This window comes from Kogia breviceps, chromosome 15, assembly GCF_026419965.1.
Source record: "Kogia breviceps isolate mKogBre1 chromosome 15, mKogBre1 haplotype 1, whole genome shotgun sequence".
Taxonomy (NCBI): Eukaryota; Metazoa; Chordata; class Mammalia; order Artiodactyla; family Physeteridae; genus Kogia; species Kogia breviceps.
The window spans coordinates 32,156,553-32,178,347 of NC_081324.1; the positions used below are offsets into that span (position 1 = coordinate 32,156,553).

General features: G+C 37.5%; 1 protein-coding gene across 1 annotated transcript in view; it reads left to right on the forward strand.

The window, feature by feature from the left end:
* Window positions 1-21,795, forward strand: part of RIT2 (Ras like without CAAX 2) — a 595,054-nt gene that overhangs the window by 130,670 nt on the left and 442,589 nt on the right. Inside the window, 1 exon segment of the mRNA XM_059039643.1 lies at window positions 17,399-17,430. Within this exon segment, the coding sequence (XP_058895626.1) occupies window positions 17,399-17,430 (32 nt within the window).

Here is a 21,795-nt window from a genome sequence, read left to right on the forward strand (position 1 = left end):
TCTTCTCATTTTGCTTACCTTACTGTGTTTGGGTTCTCCTTTTTGCAGGCTGCAGGTTCGTAGTTCTCTTTGTTTTTGGTGGCTGTCCCCAGTGGCTGAGGTTTGTTCAGTGGGTTTAGTAGATTTCCTGGTTGGGGGGACTAGTGCCTCTGTTCTGGTGGATGAGGCTGGATCTTGTCTTTCTGGTGGTCAGGTCCACGTATGGTGGTGTGTTTGGGGATGTTCGTTGCCTTATTATGATTTTAGGCAGCCTCTCTGCTACTGGATGGAGCTGTAGACCTGTCTTGCTCTTTGTTGGGCATAGGGTGTCCAGCACAGTTCATTGCTGGTCCTTGAGTGAAGCTGGGTCTTGGTGTTGAGATGGAGATCTCTGGGAGATTTTCGCCATTTGATATTGTGTGTAGCTGGGAGGTCTCTTGTGGACTAGTGTCCTGAGGTTGGTTCTCCCACCTCTGAGACACAGCCTTGACACCTGGCTGGAGTGCCAAGAGCCTTTAATCCACACGGCTGCAAATAAAAGGGAGAAAAAAATAGAAAGGAAAGAAAGGAAGGAGGGAGGGAGGGAAGGAAGGAAGGAAGAAAGGAAGGGAGGGAGGAAGAAAGGAAGGGAGGAAAGAAGAAAGGAAAGAAGGAAGAAGGGAAGGGAGGAAGGAGGGAAGGAAGGAAGGAGGGAAGTAGGGAAGAAAGGAAGAAAGAAAGGGAGAAGACAAAATAAAATAGGGTAAAATATAGTTATTAAAATAAAAAATAATTATTAAGAAGATAAATTTCTATTAAAGAAAAAAAAAAAAAAACACGGATCGGTCTAACCATAGGACAAATGGTGAAAACAAAGCTATACAGACAAAATCTCACACAGCAGCACACACATACACACTCAGAAAAGGAAAAAAGGGGAAAATAATAGTATATCTTGCTCCCAAAGTCCACCTCCTCAACTTGGGATATTTTGCTCTCTATTCAGGTTTTCCACAGATGCAGGGCACTTCAAGTTGACTGTGGAGCTTTAATCCGCTGCATTTGAGTCTGCTGGGAGAGACCTACCCCTCTCCTCTTTGTTCGCACAGCTCCTGGGGTTCAGCTTTGGACTTGCCACCGCCTAGGTCATTTAGGTTGTCTGAGATTGTCTGCCCTTCTCTCAGACAGGATGGGGTTAAAGGAGCAGCTGATTCGGGCGCTCTGGCACAGGCCGGGGGGAGGGAGGGCCTGCGACGGCAGAGGCTGGCGTGACAGTGCACCGGCCCAAGGCTCACCACGCGTTTTCCCGGGGAAGCTGTCCCTGGATTACGGGGCCCTGGCTGCATGGGCTTCCAGGAGGGGCGGTGTGGAGAGTGACCCGTGCTCGCACACATGCCTCTTGGTGGCAGTAGCAGCAACCCTAGCATCCCACACCTGTCTCTGCTGTCTGCGCCGACAACCGCAGCTCGCACCCGTTTCTGGAGCTCCTTTACGAGGTGCCCTTAATCCTCTCTCCTCGTGCCCCAGGAAGCAAAGAGGCAAGAAAAAGCCTCCTGTCTCTTTGGCAGCTCCGTGCCCGTTTCTGGAGCTCCTTTAAGCGGCTCGCTTAATCCCCTCTCCTCTAGCACCAGGAAGCAAACAGGGAAGAAAAGGTCTTTTGCCTCTTCGGCAGCTCCAGACTTCAACCGGACTCCCTCCCGGCTAGCCGTGGTGCACTAACCCCTTCAGGCTGTTTTCACTCTGCCAACTCCAGACATTTCCCTGGAATCTGACTGAAGCCCGAGGCTCAGCTCCCAGCCCTGCCCGCTCCAGCGGGTGAGCAGACAAGCCTCTCGGGCTGGTGAGTGCTGGTCAGCACCGATCCTCTGCAGGACCTCTCCGCTTTGCCCTCTGCACCCTGTTGCTGAGCTCTCCTCCACGGCTCCAAAGCTTCCCCCCTCTGCCACCCGCAGTCTCTGCCCTCGAAGGGACTTCTAGTGTGTGGGAATCTTTCCTCCTTCATGGCTCCCTCCCACTGGTGCAGGTCCCGTCCCTATTCTTTGTCTTTGTTTATTCTTTTTTCTTTTGCCCTACCCAGGTATGTGGGGAGTTTCTTGCCTTTTGGGAGGTCTGAGGTCTTCTGCCAGGGTTCGGTGGGTGTTCTACAGGAGAAGTTCCACGTGTAGATGTATTTCAGATGTATCTTTGAGGAGGAAGGTGAGCCCCGCATCTTACTCTTCCACCATTTTCTCGCCTCCCCCAGTCAAAATAATTTTAGACCTTCATTTATTTATTCATTTAAACAATAAATGTTTCTCACTTATCCATGTTATTATTCAGCAAAATCCATGGTCTATTCATGAGAGACCAAAAGTTTTCAGTTAAGAGAGACAGATTAATAAGAAGTAACTAGCACAATGAAAAGTGTCTGGATTTGGAGTCCTATGACCTGACCAATTTGATTCCTTGTTAGATCTGTAACCCTGATCAAGTTATTGCATGGATCTTAAAACATTTTTGTTAAAATGTTCTTTAAAGGAATTTTGAAAGATTAAGTACCCAACTTGCATACTTCTAGGTTGATATCTAAAAACCTCATCTTAAATTTAAATCATTTTAAAGTATATAATTCCCAGCTTACTTTAAGTAATAATCATTTAAATAAAAATGTTACATTTTTAAATAAATATGTCCATTGGGATATAAAAGACATAATAATATGATACTCACTATTGTCCTTTTAAAAACTATATGCACAAGTTCTTTGATAACGTAAAATGTGTCCTTGTTCATATTCTTCTTGGAAATTGTATAGTCATTACATTTTTTCCATAGAAGTTCAACCTAATGTACTATATCTTTATATTAAAAAATGATTCTATAATAATTTTACTTTTTTCATAGCAGTTGGTATCATCAAACATGTTATTAATACATGTGTGTGTTTCTATTTTTGTCTTCCTTTCCAATTCCCCTTCCTTTTTCTAGATTTTAAGCCCCTAAAGAGCAGGGGTTCATTTTTTGTCCCAAGGACCTATAATAGAGTCTGGCACATAATACAAAGCAGTGTCTGGCACATAATAAATAAATATTTTTGAATAGATGAATGAATGAATAAATGAGTATTAGGAAGGGGGCATAGGGAGTTCTAGTGGGGAGGAATGGGTTTCAATTTAAATTCAGAGGTGAGAGAACACCTCCCAAAGGAAGTCACATGTACAGGATAATCTTAAAGATAAAAACCAAGTGTTTATTTGGGGGAAGAGAATTCCAGCAAAGGCAGCAGCACCAGGAAAGGCAATTCCTTGGGAATGATCATGGTTGGAAAATTTCAGAAAACTCACAGAGAGCCAGCATGAATGAAGTAGAATGACTAAATAGAAGACAGAATAAGAACAGAGAAAAGAACCAGATCTTAGGTGAATAAAGAACTAATATAATGATGGCGAGGACAATGAGATGAAGAAAGAGGTTTTGCAGAATGCTTAATCTAGATGCAGTTTTAAGTTGCCTTTCCTTCCTTCTCTCATTTTGCAGACAAGAAAACTGACACAGAATGTGTAAATGATTTTGTTAAGGTACTACAACAAACCAAGAGAAAAATGGGAATAAATCTTAGTTACTAGACTCCCATCATATATTTCCTACTCCAGTGACAGACTGTCAAGTCCCAAAGGAACAGCAAAGACTTGCTAACCTCTTATCTCTGTGTAATTAAATTATAGCATTCTACAAATTGTTTCAGCTTAGTACTTTCCATAAATATCATATTCTTTTGTAGGGGGAGTACTAATGAAATAGTGTGATTTTATGCAGTATTTTAATATTTTAAAATATTTTGTAGTAGAAAGTTACTCTTTTCTTTACACAATTTTCCTTTTTCATAACTGACAGTCTCTGCCTCTGGGCAAATATCACTGACATTCCAATGATGGTGATATATAATATTGTCAGATTTTTCATATAGGTAAATATGACATTTTAATACTAAACTATGTAAAACAAGAAGTAGTTGATTTTTTTTTTTTTTTTTTTTTTTTTTTTTTTTTTTTTTTTGTATGTGGGCCTCTCACTGTTGTGGTCTCTCCCATTATAGAGCACAGGATCTGGATGTGCAGGCTCAGCGGCCATGGTTCACCAGCCTAGCCACTCTGCAGTATGTGCGATCTTCCCAGATTGGGGCATGAACCTGTGTCCCCTGCATCGGCAGGCAGACTCTCAACCACTGCACCACCAGGGAAGCCCAAAGTAGTTGATTTTAAATTTAACTTTAAAGTGAAATAGTAAATTAATGGAATATCTGAATAAAAATAGAAATTTAAATAAAAAACATATGCATGAAAAACTAGTCCAAGCAAAATGGATTTGTTTTTAAAAAATGATTGTATTTAATCTCTCACCACTGCTTTTGCATGAACACTGAAGATGCAACTGATCATTATTTATTGTATACACTTAGTGAATATTTTATAAAGTTCAGGCAAGCACTACATTTGCATAACATATGTTAAAGCTATGGTCACTAATAAAGGAAAATTGTCTGATATAAAATCCATCAGGTACTATCTGATGCTGTCTGAATCTTAATATTAAGTAAGTACCCATTTCTATAGGCAAATAAAATATCTTATTTGTTAACAATGGTCATCCACTAATAATTTTAGAAATTTTAGAAATCAAACAGACCAAGGCTCTATTCACCAAATACTATTTATTTTCACCCCTAATTACTTTTTATTAAGATTATAGTGGATGACTCAACTTTTCTGATCTTTAAAAGTCTTCTGTACTTCTATGCACTCTGCACTTTTTTGTATCTATAAAGCCAGTGAAAGACAAACTGACATAAGGAGAAGCATTTATGTGCATGGAGTGTGACAAGTCCCCTGTCACTATTTATTTTTTGACCTTTTTTATAATGGTCATAGAGTTGACCTGAAAAACAAAATACCCATCATTTCAGACATACTTTTAGCTGGAGAACTAATTTTTAAATCTATAAATTATATATAGATTTCCACCATGTAGATTGCTGCAACCTACAAAAATTTAATTTGGTTTCTTGTAATAATTCTTTGAGTTGTTCAGTAAAAATTAAAGGATACTTTATTTAGAAAAACTTAGAAGTGTCCTTATGGGTATTAATAAGGAAAGAGTAACAGTAAGACCAAAAATAAATCAACAGAAATAGACAAACTACTAGTTAATTTAAACAAACAAAAAATGGAGACATCAAACATAAAAAAATTATAAGGAGGAAATGATTACTGATACAATAGAAATTTAAAACATTATCAAATAAGTTTATGTAACTCTTTGAAAATAGTATTGAAAACCTATGTGGATAAGTTCTCAGGATAATACAGTTCCCTAAAATTGTCCCTTGTAGAGTTAGAAAACTTAAACAGACAAATATACACAAAATAAATAGAGGAAAGTTTTCAAGGAACTACTTCTATTAATAAGGCTACAAGTCCAGCTGGTTTCAGAGGAGATTCTACCAAACATTTAAAGACCACATAGTTCCAAAGCTATATAAATTATTTCAGAGCATAGAAAATAAATAAAAATCTCCTAAATTATTTTATAATGGAAGCACAGGATTTACGTCTAATTCTGATAAAGATAACCCAGAAAGGAAAGATGTAGACAAATATTACTTATGGATAATAATTTGAAAATCATAAATAATTTATTAGCATGTTCCAATAACTTTAAAAAAGGCATCATAACCAAATGCATTTCAATACTGAAATGCAAGCTTAGTTTAATATTCAGATATATATTTATATAGACATAATAATTATTAATAAATTTATAAATTAATTACTAATAAATCACCATACTAATGGTTCTCAGCAGAAAAAGTTGATAATTACCTCCATTATATTGAAAAAGTCTTTTAAATAATATGACTTTTATTCTTCATTGAAGATTTCAAGAAAGTACAAATGAATGACTATATCATAAGGTAATGAAATAGGTGAATATATTACAATGCTAAAGCCAGAATCTTACTGTGTAAAACAAAAATGTTATTCTCACTAAGGTCAAGAAAAAAATAAAACGTGATCACTATCTGCATTTAATTTGTAGATGGATGTTAGAAACTCCTAAAATATCTTGAAAATATAACTCAAATAATAAAATTCTTTAGCAAGATAGAATATTTTAAAATTAACATATAAAAATCAATAGCCTTTATAAAAACAAATGATAGGTACCCTAATGGTTCATTTTCATACAGAGATTCTATGGTCTAATACCAGTATTTACCTGATTCATACACACAATTCTATTTAAATCAAGGGATCTAAGATACTTTATGAGATATAACACATTCTTTTGCTTATTTCCCATCATCTCATTGCTTCCTGAAAATTTTTATTGCTGGCTAATATCCATGTCCTCCTGCTGAATTTAGCAATACAGTCTCTGAGACAAGCATTGCTACATGTACATTGGTAATGATTTTGACTGTGTGTGAAACTCTGAACACAATAAATCATCTGTATATCATCCAGAGCTTCAGCACTTTGTAACACATTTTTTAACTATTTCAAATTCATACATACAAAAAGAATCTCCCATTATTGAAAGACTACAACTACTGGTAAACCCTCCAAAATTCTGACTCTGTTGACTTAGCAGGTTTTCTGAAGTGTATGGAAAAGTTATTCTGGCCCCAATGTGAAATTGCTCTTCTTCAAAATTTTCCAAAATGACTCTTGTTATCTTTTAAAGAACAGCAGAGTCACAGCCAGGGTAACTTCTATAATAATATTTGTGAAATTTATTTCTAGTACTATCTTGTCTTGCTTGTCTGTATCTTTCCTTAATGTATTGAATATAAACTGGTCATGCTTCCAGGTAGGTTTTGTCAAGTTGATCCATTGAACTGGTTTACAGTTAAGTGTTATGAACTTTGTCTACAACTCCTCAAGATAATATTTTATTAAAATATATATATATATATATATATATATGGACTTCCCTGGTGGTCCAGTGGTTAAAACTTCATGCTTCCATTACATGGAGCACAAGTTTGATCTCTGGTCAGGAAACTAAGATCCAATGTCATGCCACACAGCATGGACAAAAAACAAAAAACAAAAAGCAAAAAACACAAAAACATATATATAGGAAGAAATGAATAAACTGAATATTAGGAATTTCTGAGAGGTAGTTTTGAGGTTGGGGCTTTCAGATGCTCTCAAATCATATTGTTCATGGATATTCTCTTTCTAAGCAAAAGCCTGATTTATATGGGTACTTGCTAGGATAAGTCTTTTTACTTGGGACCTATTGATTCTTACGTATCTCTCAATATTGTATACATGTGTATAAAAATGTATATTTTGGGAAGGAAACATAGATCTTCATTTTCATTAGATTGTTGAAACAAACAATGTGATTATAATAAGTCAACACTACTGAAATCTGGGATAAGAGAGGAGGAGCTGTTACTGAGTTTCTTACAGAATGGCTCTTTGACAAAAAAATAGAATCCCAAAAGTTTGAGAACATAAAGTCAGACATCATAAGATAAGTGAAATTTAAGCCTCAGTCAAATTAATAAGTATTTAGCAGGTTGCTTACATTCAACATTGAATTCAACAGGTATTTAAGGGGGAGTTTTTCAAAAATTGTTTGTCTATCATATTATCTTTTTTTTTTTTTTCTGTATGCTGGCCTCTCACTGTTGTGGCCTCTCCCTTTGTGGAGCACAGGCTCTGGACGCACAGGCTCAGCTGCCATGGCTCATGGGTCCAGCTGCTCTGCGGCATGTGGGATCCTCCCGGACCGGGGCACGAACCCGTGTCCCCTGCATCGGCAGGCGAACTCTCAACAACTGCACCACCAGGGAAGCCCTATCATATTATCTTTGCAAAGGGAAATGACTCTTAGATGTCCAATGAGGCATTCACTTTGTAAAACACAAAAGAAACTTTTGCATATCAGTCTTTCTAAAATTATCTTTTTAAGTTCTGGAACAAAGCTCAGCTGGCTCTCTCTTCTTTAACTCTGTCTCAGTAGTAAGTCTGAGGCTTTGAGAATTGAAGGGCTTTTACAATCATATAGTAAGCAGCAGGTTTCCAATAAAGCACAAATTCCATCATCTAACTATATGTTGGGTTTCTTATAAATAAGTGTAATAGGTAAATCTTTGACTGATTCATTTATTGCTGATACTAGTCCTGGGAATCTCAAGTCTAGTATAAAATATATATCAGTTCTTAATATATGTATATATATTTTTTTCTATAAGTTTCTTCCAACCTTCCTCAGCCTTCAAAATTCTTTCCTAAATATATAGTAATTCACTTAGCCCATAATTATACACATTGTTTTCTAATTCTTCTTGGGAGCTTCCATGACTATCATATATTGGCACCTGGTAGATGAAGAGTTTAAATGTGTTGATTGAAAGGTATGGCATTGCAACAGGCCCCATGGTGTACTAGTTAGCACTCTGGACTCAATGGTATGATATTTGAGTGGAGATATGGAGCATTATTAACATTGTTAAAGAGAAGCAAACCTGGACAGTAGTTTAAAAAGTAAAAATAGATTGTATTCAGGGATTATTGCAATAGGAGAGAGAAAACTCAGTACATAATTGGGCTCAATTTCAAATACAGCAAGGACAATTAGGAATTTACAGTCGAGGAGCAAGGTGGGTGTGAGTGGCTGGAAAAATTGCTAAAAGTGTAGAGTGTTGTTTTTTTTTTTTTAATTTAATTTTACTTAGTTTTTATATAGCAGGTTCTTATTAGTTATCCATTTTACACATATTAGTGTATATATGTCAATCCCAATCTCCCAATTCATCACACCACAACCACCCCCACCCCCACCACCCCTGCTGTTTTCCCCCCGTGGTGTCCATACATTTGTTCTCTACATTTGCGTCACAATTTCTGCCCTGCAAACTGGTTCGCCTGTACCGTTTTTCTTGGTTCCACATATGCGTTAATATACGATGCTTGTTTTTCAATTTCTGACTTACTTCACTCTGTATGACAGTCTCTACATTCATCCACGTCTCTATAAGTGACCCAATTTCGTTCCTTTTTAGGGGTGAATAATATTCCATTGTATATATGTACCACATCTTCTTTATGCATTTGTCTGTCGATGGGCTTTTAGGTTGCTTCCATCCTGGCTATTGCAAATAGTGCTGCAATGAAAATTGTGGTACATGGCTATTTTTGAATTATAGTTTTCTCTGGATATATGCCAAGAAGTGGGATTGCTGGTTCATATGGTAATTCTATTTTTAGTTTTTTAAGGAACCTCCATACTGTTCTCCATAGTGGCTGTATCAATTTACATTCCCAGCAACAGTGCAAGAATGTTCCCTTTCTCCACATCTTCTCCAGAATTTGTTGTTTTTAGATTTTCTGATGATGCCCATTCTTACTGGTGTCAGGTTGTATCTCATTGTAGTTTTGGTTTGCAGTTCTCTAGTAATTAGTGATGCTGAGCAGCTTTTCATGTGCTTCCTGGCCATCTGTATGTCTTCTTTGGAGAAATGTCGATTTAGGTCTTCCACCCATTTTTGGATTGGGTTTTTTGTTTTGTTAATACTGAGCTGCATGAGCTGTTGATATATTTTGGTGATTAATCCTTTGTTGATTAATTGCAAATGTTTTCTTCCATTCTTAGAGTAGTATTTTCATGTTGTTTATGGTTTCCTTTGCTGAGCAAAAGCTTTTATGTTTCATTAGGTCACATTTGTTTAGTTTTGGTTTTATTTCCATTACTCTAGGAGGTAGATCAAAAAGATCTTGCTGTTATTTATATCAAAGAGTGTTCTTACTACGTTTTCCTCTAGGAGTTTTATAGTGTTCGGCCTTACATTTAGGTCTTTCATCCATTATGAGTTTATCTTTGTGTATGGTGTTAGAGAGTGTTCTAATTTCATTCTTTTACATGTAGCTGTCCAGTTTTCCCAGCACCACTTATTGAAGAGACTCTCTTTTCTCCATTGTATATCCTTGTATCCTTTGTCATAGATTAGTTGACCATAGGTGGGTGGGTTATCTCCTGCCTTTCTATCCTGTTCCAGTGATCTATATTTCTGTTTTTGTGTCAGTACCATATTGTGTTTATCACTAGCTTTGTAGTATAGTCTGAAGTCAGGGAGTTGGATTCTTCCAGCTCCCTTTTTTTCCCTCACACTGTTTTGGCTATTTGGGGTCCTTTGTGTCTCCATACAAATTTTAAAATATTTTCTTCTAGTTCTGTAAAACATGCCATTAGTAATTTGATAGGGATTACATTAAATCTGTAGATTGCTTTGGATAGTATAGTCATTTTCAAATATTTGAATCTTCCAATCCAAGAAGATGGTATATCTCTCCATCTGTTTGTATCATCTTTAATTTCTCTCAACAGTGTCTTACAGTTTTCTGCATACAGGTGTTTTGTCTCTCTAGGTAGGTTTATTTCTGATTATTTTATTCTTTTTGTTTCTATGGTAAATAGGAGTGCTTCCATAATTTCTCTTTCAGATATATCATCATTATTGTATAGGAATGCAAGAGATTTCTGGGCATTAAATTTGTATTCTACAACTTTACCAAATTCATTGATTAGCTCTAGTAGTTTTCTGGTGGCATCTTTAGGATTCTCTATGTAAAGTATCATATCAGTTGCAAACAGTGACAGTTTTAATTCTTGTTTTCCAGTTTGTATTCCTTTTATTTCTTTTCTTCTCTGTTTGCTGTGGCTCAGACTTCCAAAACTATGTTGAATAACAGTGATGAGAGTGGATATCCTTGTCTTGTTCCTGATCATAGAGGAAATTATTTCAGCTTTTCACCATTGAGAATGATGTTTGCTGTGGGTTTCTTGTATACGGCCTTTATTGTGTTGAGGTAGTTTCTGTCTATGCCCACTTTCTGGAGAAATTTTACCATAAATATGTGTTGAATTTTGTCAAAATCTTTTTCTGCATCTATTGAGACGATCAAATATTTTATCTCCTTCAATTTGTTACTATGGTGTATCACACTGATTGATTTACGTACATTGAAAATCCTTTGCATCCTTGGAATAAATCCCACTTGATCATGGTGTATGATCCTTTTCATGTGCTGTTGGATTCTGTTTGTTGGTATTTTGTTGAGGATTATTGCATATATATTCATCAGTGATATTGGTCTGTAATGTTTGTTTTTGTAGTATCTTTGTCTGGTTTTGGTATCAGGGTGATGGTGGCCTCATAGAATGAGTTTCGGGGTGTTCCTTCCTGTGCAACTTTTTGAAAGAGTTTGAGAAGGTTGGGTGTTAACTCTTCTCTAAATGTTTGATAGAATTCACCTGTGAAGTCATCTGGTCCTGGATTTTTGTTTGTTGGAATATTTTTAATCACAGTTTCAATTTCATTACTCGTGATTGGTCTGTTCATATTTTCTATTGTTTCCTGGTTCAGTCTTGGCAGATTATATCTTTCTAAGAATTTGTCCATTTCTTCCACATTGTCCATTTTATTGGCATAGAGTTGCTTGTGGTCTCTTAGGATGCTTTGTATTTCTGCGGTGTCTGTTGGAACTTCTTTTTCATTTCTTATTTTATTTTATTCTATTTATATGTTTTTTTAAGATGTTGGATTTATTAATTAATTTATTTATTTTTGCTGTGTTGGGTCTTTGGTTCTGTGCGAGGGCTTTCTCTAGTTGTGGCAAGCGGGGGCCACTCTTCATCGTGGTACATGGGCCTCTCACTATAGTGGCCTCTCTTGTTGTGGGGCACAGGTTCCAGACGCTCAAGCTCAGTAGTTGTGGTTCATGGGCCTAGTTGCTCCGCAGAAGGTGGGATCCTTCCAGACCAGGGCTTGAACCCGTGTCCCCTACATTACCAGGCAGATTCTCAACCACTGTGCCACCAGGGAAGCCCCTTCATTTCTTATTTTATTGATTTCAGTCCTCTCCCTCTTTTTCTTGATGAGTCTGGCCAGTGGTTTATGAATTTTGTTTACCTTCTCAAAGAACCAGCTTTTAGTTTTATTGATCTTTGCTATTGTTTTCTTTGTTTCTATTTCATTTATTTCTGCTCTGATCTTTATGATTCCTTTCCTTCTTCTAACTTTGGGTTTTATTTGTTCTTCTTTCTCTAGTTCCTTTAGGTGTAAGGTTAGATTGTTTATTTGAGATTTTTCTTGTTTCTTTAGGTAGGCTTGTATTGCTATAAACTTCCCTCTTAGAACTTCTTTTGCTGCATCCCATAGGTTTTGGATCATTGTATTTTCATTGTCATTTGTCTTTAAGGTTTTTAAAAAATTTCCTCATCGATTTCTTCAGTGATCTCTTGGTTATTTAGTAACGTATTGTTCAGCCTCCTTGGGTTTGTATTTTTTGCATTTTTTCCCTGTAATTGATTTCTAATCTCATAGCATTGTGATCAGAAAAGATGCTTGATATGATTTTAATTTTCTTAAATTTACTGAGGCTTGATTTGTGACCCAAGATGTGATCTATCATGCAGAACGTTCCATGCACACTTGAGAGGAAAGTTTAATCTGCTGTTTTTAGATGGAATGTCCTATAAATATCAATTAAATCTATCTGGTCTGTTGTGTCTCTTAAAGCTTGTGTTTCCTTATTAATTTTCATTTTGGAAGATCTGTCCATTGGTGTAAGTGAGGTATTAAAGTCCCCCACTATTATTGTGTTACTGTCAATTTCCTCTTTTATAGCTGTTATCAGTTGCCTTATGTATTGTGGTGCTCCTATGTTGGATGTAGATATATTTCTAATGCTTATATCTTCTTCTTGGATCAATCCCTTGATCATTATGTAGTATCCTTCCTTGTCTCTTGTAACATTCTTTATTTTAAAGTCTATTTTATCTGATATGAGTATTGCTATTACAGTTTTCTTTTGATTTCCATTTGCATGGAATATCTTTTTCCATCTCCTCACTTTCAGTCTATATGTGTCCCTAGGTCTGAAGTGGGTCTGTTGTAGACAGTATATATATGGGTCTTGTTTTTGTATCCATTCAGCCAGCCTGGTTCTTTTGGTTGGAGCATTTAATCCATTCACTTTAAAGGTCATTATAAATATGTTGTGTTCCTATGACCATTTTCTTAATTATTTTGGGTTTGTTTTTATCGGTCCTTTTCTTTTCTTGTGTTTCCCACTTAGAGAAGTTCTTTTAGTATTTGTTGTAGAGCTGGTTTGGTGGTGCTGAATTCTCTGAGCTTTTGTTTGTCTGTAAAGCTTTTGATTTCTCCATCAAATCTGAATGAGATCCTTGCTGGTAGAGTAATCTTGGTTGTAGGTTCTTCCCTTTCATCACTTTAAATATGTCATACCACTCCCTTCTGGCTTGTAGAGTTTCTCCTGAGAAATCAGCTGTTAACCTTATGAAAGTTCCCTTCTATGTTATTTGTCATTTTTCCCTTGTAGCTTTCAATAATTTTTCTGTGTCTTTCATTTTTGCCAATTTGATTACTGTGTGTATCAGCCTGTTTCTCCTTGGGTTTATCCTGTAAGGGACTCTCTGTGTTTCCTGGACTTGGGTGGCTATTTCCTTTCACAGGTTAGGGAAGTTTTTGACTATAATGTCTTCAAATATTTTCTCAGATCCTTTCTGTCTCTCTTCTCCTTCTGGGACCACTATAATGTGAATGTTTTTGCATTTAGTGTTGTCCCAGAGGTCTCTTAAGCTTCTTCGTTTCTTTTCACTCTTTTTTCTTTATTCTGTTCTGCAGCAGTGAATTCCACCATTCTGTCTTCCAGGTCACTTATCCGTTCTTCTGCCTCAGTTATTCTGCTATTGATTCCTTCCAGTGTAGTTTTCATTTCAGTTATTGTATTTGTTCATCTCTGTTTGTTTGTTCTTTAATTCTTCTAGGTCTTTGTTAAACATTTCTTGCATCTTCTCAATCTTTGCCTCCATTCTTTTTCTGAGGTCCTGGATCACCTTCACTATCATTATTCTGAATTCTTTTTCTGGAAGGTTGCCTATCTCCACTTCATTTAGCTGTTTTTCTGAGGTTTTTTCTTGTTCCTTCATTTGGTACATAGGCCTCTGCCTTTTCATCTTGTCTATCTTCTGTGAATGTGGTTTTTGTTCCACAGGCTGTAAGATTGTAGTTCTTCTTGCTTCTTCTGGCTGCCCTCTGGTGGATGAGACTATCTAAGAAGATTGTGCATGTTTCCTGATGGGAGGGACTGGTGGTGGGTATAGCTGGCTGTTGCTCTGTTGATCAGAACTCAGTATAACTGTATTCTGCTTGTTTGCTGCTGGGTACATCTGGGTTCCCTCTCTGTTGGTTGTTTGGCCTGAGATGACCCAACACTGGAGCCTACCCAGGCTCTTTGGTGAGGCTAATGGCAGACTCTGGGAGGGCTCACACCAAGCAGTACTTTCCAGAACTTCTGCTGCCAGTGTCCTTGTCCTCATGGTGAGAAACAGCCATCCCCACCTCTGCAGGAGACCCTCCAACACTAACAGATATGTCTGGTTCAGTGTCCTATGGGGTCACTACTCCTTCCCCTGGGTCCCAATGTGCACACTACTTTGTGTGTGCCCTCCAAGAGTGGAGTCTCTGTTTCCACCAGTCCTGTCAAAGTCTTGCAATCAAATCCCGCTAGCCTTCAAAGTCTGATTTTCTAGGAATTCCTGCTCCCATTGCTGGACCCCCAGTTTGGGAAGCCTGATGTGGGGCTCAGAACCTTCACTCCAGTGGGTGGACTTCTGTGGTATAAGTGCTCTCCAGTTTTTGTGTCACCCATCCAGCAGTTATGGGATTTGATTTTATTGTGATTTTTTTCCCCTCCCACCATCTCATTGTGGCTTCTCCTTTGTCTCTGGATGTGGGGTGTCCTTTTTGGTGAGTTCCAGTGTCTTCCTGTCGATGATTTTTCAGCAGTTAGTTGTCTAGAGTGGTTTCTGGTTAAACATACTGAATAGTATTCTTGCTGAAGGCAGACCAAGATAATTAGATATCACCTGGAGGATGATGGTGGGGAATGATGAGTTTGATCAGATATGAAGTGTGGGAATTCCCTCTAAACTGACTTAGCAAAATTCTTACTAACACTAGGCAATGCAGAGAAACACATGGAAGACTAAAAGTCAAGGCCTAGTTTATAGGAGGGGTCAGAGGAGCTTGACCAAATGTTAGTCAAGGAAAGTCTGTGTTGGTATGATATCAAAATGAAGGAGAAGTTGAAGGCCATTTTAAACCATGGGATAAAAGTATGCTCATATATAGAAAGTACTTCAGTAAGTCTGTGTAGACAGAGTAGCTGTGTGGACAGTGGTGTAAATTGAGGCTGACAAGGTATGATGGGTAACATAAAAGACAACTTTACACTATCATGTTGTGTTAACAACTATGATTTTTATCCTAATAGTTGATGACATATGCATGATGTTTTTTCAAATGATAATTCTAGTATCATTGTAAAAGTTCTAATGCAAGAGAAGAAAATGGTTACAGATAAATCAGTTTTGAGTCTATTGCAAGAGATTTTCAAGAGAAACATAAGATTCTGAACTAGAGTAATATGATAAAGAATCTAGACATACTTAAATGATATTTTGGTAGTAAAAAGAAAAATTCATGGAACTTAAGAGAGGTAAAATGTCCAAAGATGTCTTCAAGATTTGGGCCTAAATAATTGACTATCATATAATGGATGTTGAGGCTCTTAATCACTTTAATGAATATGTGCATATCTCTGCTTTGAGTGAGGTGTTGTGGTTCTCTTCATTTTTGTTTTAAATGAACCTGAGATATCTTTCAAATTTAGTTGATTGACTAACCAATCTAATTGTTCATTATGAGGCCAGGCCTATGGCCTCTGTGATCTACTTGAGAGTAAACTAGCAAGGGACTAAGAGATAGAGAAGACCACTATTTTAAAATTCATGAAAAACATTTTCCAAATTCTCAATATCCACTTAATAAACATGCTGCTTTCAGTTTGTTTACCTGAAATATTCTTAGTCTTAAGGCTATCTATAAGGAATATTGATTTGCATTTCAAAAATGTTCCCTAAGCTGTCAAATTAAGTAATACTTTTATATGGACTTCCTTTGTTAATGCAAAGACAGGAGGTAAATACTGTCAAAGTGTAAACAAATTCTCTTTTACTGTGTCAGATTCTATTTATTTGCATATTTTAACTAGTGCCTTGTACAGATTTGTTGAAATGAAAGGAGTCTTCCCTGTTCTGAACATTTTCTAAAGCATGTATACTGTTAAAAGGAACTAGAGACAGACAGTAAAGTAATAAAAACACATTTTATTCAGGAACTAGGAGTAAAGAGACTTCATTATAAACTGAGCTTAATTCCAAATACAAGGAAAAGTGGGATTTTATAGGCAAAGGAGGGGGAAATGAGAGGAGGCATTGGTGGATAAAAAATAATTGAGAAGAGACATCAAGGGTAGGAGAATTGTTTCTAAACAGACTTAAAACAATTCTTGCTGAAGCCAGGCCAAGGTGTTAGATATCAATGGTAGGGGAATTTCTCTACACTGACTTAACAGGAGTCTTGCTACAGATGGCCTGTACAGACCTAGAAAGGACAAGGGCCAAGGTCAAGGCCTAGCTGAAAAACGGACTTAGAGAAACCTGACTAAAATAAGTCAAAGAGAGAGTCTTTATCAACACACACACACACCCATACACACACATGCACAAACACACACACAAGGAAAAAGGAAGAGAAGAACTATTATATACCAATTTTTTTCTGAGTTTGTTGCTTTGCTTCAGAGTTTTCTTTGTCTCCTAATAATGGAAATTTACATGGGGAAATTCTACAACAGAAACATTAAAAATGTTTTCAACAATTATAGTTTTGAAAAGAATGTAGAAAATTTAGAGGAGACACCAAAAGAAAAAAAGTAATGCAAATTAATAGTATTCTAAATAATATGAATTAGACAAAATAAAAGTGACAAATACTTTTAGCTGTGAAAAACTAAGGATAAAACCTCATGTAATCATATACCTTCATAACAAATAGAGACCTCAGAGAGTATTTCTTTATTATAAAAATGAGGAAGTTAAGTCACAGAAAATGTACAGGAACATTTCTTAGTGAAAAAAATCTTCCCTGCTAATACCAGCTGTTTAACCAGAGAAAGCCAAGAAGGATCCTACAGCTAGTTTACACTCCTATTATGTAAAGAGCCTTCTTATTTTTACTTCAATGCAATTTTTATTGAAATACATTTAAAATTTTTACAAATTTATTCCAGAGAAATGTCTGGGATTAATTTTTCCTCTAGATATATATTTTTCCCTCTAGAACTTTATCTTACTATCATTTTGTGGTTCATGTTTTATAATTAAATTAGTCACTGAGAAATAAATTACTTACTAGAACCTATTAGAATACTAATGTTACATTGGTTAATAACTTAGTGATGAATGGGTGAATTTTTGTTAAATTTAATTTATTTGTTTTTCAGCAATGACAATGTAGCCATCAGCTCCCTGATTATCATGACCCAACTGAAATAGGAGGGAAGATGGCAGGGTACAGTCCTTGAAAGAATGACATAGCCCAAGGACATGATATAAACTGATTAGAACAAAATGAGTCCAAGATGGTGGACAAGTTGACTTCCACTAGACCTTGAGCCTCAGTATACACTCACTGTAACACATCAGGAAGCTAAATGACACACCCACAGGTGCCATGACAGTTCCAAGACAGACCATAGGTATCAAAACGTGGACAGTAGTCCAATTCCTGAAATAGCTGGAATACTCGTCCCACTCATTAGCCTATAAAATTACCCACCCCTATAAAAACTTACAAACCTATACCCTGGTGCCTTTTTCACATTCTGAGAGGTCCCCCACTCTCTCTGTGGAGTGTGGTTCTTCCAAGGCTGCTCTGGACTTCTGAGATGGCCTACACTCTGTCTGTGGAATAAATAAATCCACTTCTTACCTATTGCCTTGTCTCTCACTGACTTCCTTCTGGATGAGACATGAAGAATCTGAGCTTCATTAAAGTCCTGAAACAAGATGTGTGATCTCAGTTGGAAGACTGTAGGTTTTGGCTGGATTCAAGTCCCTGCCTCATGAATTCAAGTCCCAATCAGGGTTTTGGCCAGGTTTGAGTCCAGGCCATGTGGGTTCAAGCCTTAATCTGGGTTTAGCCTTGGTTCAAGTCCCATCACAAGAGTTCAAGTCCCAACACAGGTGTTCAAGTCCCAAATGAAGGTGCATGGTTTCAGGTATTGTTGAGTAGAGGCCTCTTTTCTCCTTTAGCCCAAGCAGACACTCTAAATAGTTCACAAATGTTATTGATACCTATGGACAATAAGAAATATATTTTACTCTAGGCCCATTGCACATATACATATACAATAGATAGGTTACCAAAGTAAAAGTTTCAAGATACAATGTTTGTCCTTACTTCTTGCCATGCATTCTTGTATTTTCCATTATATTCTGTTTCTTTCTGATAAATGATGATGGAATACATTAAGTTGATTTCAGGATCCACTAATGGGTATCTACCTGCTCTTGAAAAACTGTGCTCTGAAAAATATATCTGATGCAGTTGTATGCTGAAAAACTGTGCTCTGGAAAATATATCTGATGCAGTTGTATGCTTATTTGGTCATATGCTCACTTTACAATCTCTGAACTTTTTATTGCAGAATTATTTAAGAATATTAAGGGTGCATTTGGAAAGGATGTTAGATATAGATATAAATGTAGATACAATTTTGTTCACCATCTTCAAGATGAGGCAATTAAGATCTAAAGAATCAAAATATTGTCAGAGCCTCCAGACATGTTTCATTCTTCCTATCCAGTTTTCTTTCTATCATAATACACTGCAGGAACATTGCACTTGGGAAAATATTTTCTTCCTCAATTAAAGCAGAAAAGATGTCTTTAAAACTGCTTTACTCATTCAAAGAGGCACTTTAAAGTATCAGTGGAAATTTTCCAAGTAGATTCTGCCATAACATTCTTTGTCAAGAAACACACTGGCACTGAAAACACATAAAGCATTATTTTGTGGTAGAGGAAAACATGGCTTTTGGATTCCTCATGGCTGTCTGCCTTCCTAGATTGTGAGATACATTGACTTACCCATCATCACTTACCAATTTTTTGTTTTTTGTTTTGTTTGTTTGTTTTGTGGTATGTGGGCCTCTCACTGCTGTGGCCTCTCCCATTGTGGAGCACAGGCTCTGGACACACAGGCTTAGTGGCCATGGTTTATGGGCCCAGCCACTCCATGGCATGTGGGATCTTCCCGGACTGGGGTACGAACCTGTGTCTCCTGCATCGGCAGGCAGACTCTCAACACTGCACCACCAGGGAAGCCCCATCACTTACGATTTTTACTCCCTCAATCTAAATATCTCTTACCCTCACCCCAATAGGTGAGTTCCTCTAGTTCCTATTTTGCTCATTACTCAATTTTAATGCAAGGACCTACTGTATATATAAACTGTTATCCTACACAAATTATCTTGTATCCCTTCTTGAAAATACAGCAGGGTATTTTCTTAAAAGCTATTGCTGAAATGAATAAAGTGAACTCTTTTTAAAATATCCCATAATTCAGCAAGGCCTCTTTATTAATGAAAATCAGTTAGTAAAATTTAATTATAGGCAATCTGTATGTTGTTAGTCAAGAAATACTTCCTCAAAGATTATGTTTCTGAAGAGAAAATAATCACTTTTTAAACTGTTAAAGGCAGTTTGCTTCAATCCTTTCTTATTTTTCAAAATAAGTATCTTGATACTGGAATGTTGATAACTTTGCATGACCCACTATGAGTTACAGAAAAGAATCTCTGGGCAATAACTCTGAATACTTTATCTTGTTGGAAAATTCAACAGTATAATATATCATTTATGAAATCAGAAATTCACTATACTGTTTATTATTTTCATCATTGTTTCAGCTTTACATGAGTTGGCATTTCAAAAACCTAATTTTGCTATCCAGCTTCTCATGTCTAATGGCTTGAATAGGGCAATATATAAGAATAAATTATAAATGGCTTCTTCAAGAGGAAGAAATAAGAAGAATGTGATAATAACTCCTTTAGATAATCATGAGGCACACCCATCATACAAGATTAAGCTAATTGGGGGAGGGGAGAAACAAGATGGTGGAAGAGTAAGACGTGGAGATCACCTTCTTGCCAACAAATACATCAGAAATATGTGTACATGTGGAACAACTCCTACAGAACTCCTACTGAACGATGGTAGAAGACCTCAGACCTCCCAAAAGACAAGAAATTTCCCATGTACAAGGGTAGGGCAAAAGAAAAAAGAAAAAAATAGGGACAGGACCTTCACCACTGGGAGGGAGCTGTGAAAGAGGAAAGGTTGCCACACACTAGGAAGGCCCTTCATCAGCAGAGACTGCAAGTGGTGAAGGGGGGCAGCTTCAGAGCCACGGAGGAGAGCACAGCAACATGGGTGTGGAGGGCAGAGCAGAGGATCACACAGAGGATCAGTGCCAACCAGCACTCATCAGACCGAGAGGCTTTTCTGCTCACCCACCAGGACGGGTGGGGGATGGGAGCTGAGGCTTGGGCTTCAGAAGTCAGATCCCAGGGAGAGGACTGGTGTTAGCTGTGTGAACACAGCCTGAAGGAGGATAGTGCAGCACAGCTAGCCAGGAGTGAGTCTGGGAAAAAGTCTGAGCTGCCATAGAGGCAAGAGGCTTTTTCTTGCCTCTTTGTTTCCTGGTGCATGAGGAGAGGAGATTAAGAATGCCACTTAAAGGAGCTCAAGAGACGGGTACAAGCCATGGCTATCAGCACAGACCACAGAGATGGACATGAGATGCTAAGGTTGCTGCTGCAGCCACCAAGAAGCCCATGTGCAAGCGCAGGTCACTATCCACACCTCCTCTCCAGGGAGCCTGTGCAACCCACCACTGCCAGGGTCACGTGATCCAGGGACAACTTCCCCGGGAGAGTACACAACACACCTCAGGCTATTGCAACGTCACACCAGCCTATTGCTCCACAGGCTCTCCACGCACTCTGTACCCCTCCCTCCTCCGGGCCTGAGTAAGCCACAGCACCCAAATCAGCTGCTCCTTTAACCCCACCCTCTCTGAAGAAAAAAAGTTGCCCTCAGGTGACCTACATGCAGAGGCGTGGTCAAATCCAAAGTTGAACCGAAGGAGCTGTATGAACAAAGAAGAGAAAGGGAAATTTCTCCCAGCAGCCTCAGAAGCAACAGATTAAATCTCCACAATCAACTTGACATAGCCTGCATCTCTGGAATACATGAATAGATAATGAATCATCCGAAATGTAGGAGGTGCACTTGGGAGCAATGATATCTATATATTTTCACCTTTTTCTCTTTTTGTGAGTGTGTATGTGTATGCTTCTGTCTGTGATTTTGTCTGTGTAGCTTTGCTATTAGATTTCTCTTAGGGTTCTGTCTGTCGAATTTTTTGTGTGTGTGTATAGTTTTTAGTGCTTGTTATCATTGGTGGATTTGTGTTTTAGTTTGGTTACTCTCTTCTTTCTTTCTTTTTAAAAACTTCTTTTAAAAATATTTTAAATATTTTTTATTTTAATAATTTTATTATATCTTATTTTATTTTATCTTCTTCTTTTTTCTTACTTGTTTTTCTCCATTTTATTCTGAGCCATGTGGATGACAGGCTCTTGGTACTCCAGCCAGGCATCAGGGCTGTGCCTCTAAGGTGGGACAGCCAAGTTCAGGACATTGGTCCAGAAGAGACTCCCAGCTCTGTATAATACCAAACAGTGAACATCTCCCAAAGACTTCCATCTGAACACCAACACCCAGCTCCACTCAAAGACCAGCAAGCTACAGTGCAGAACACCTTATGCCAAACAACTAGCA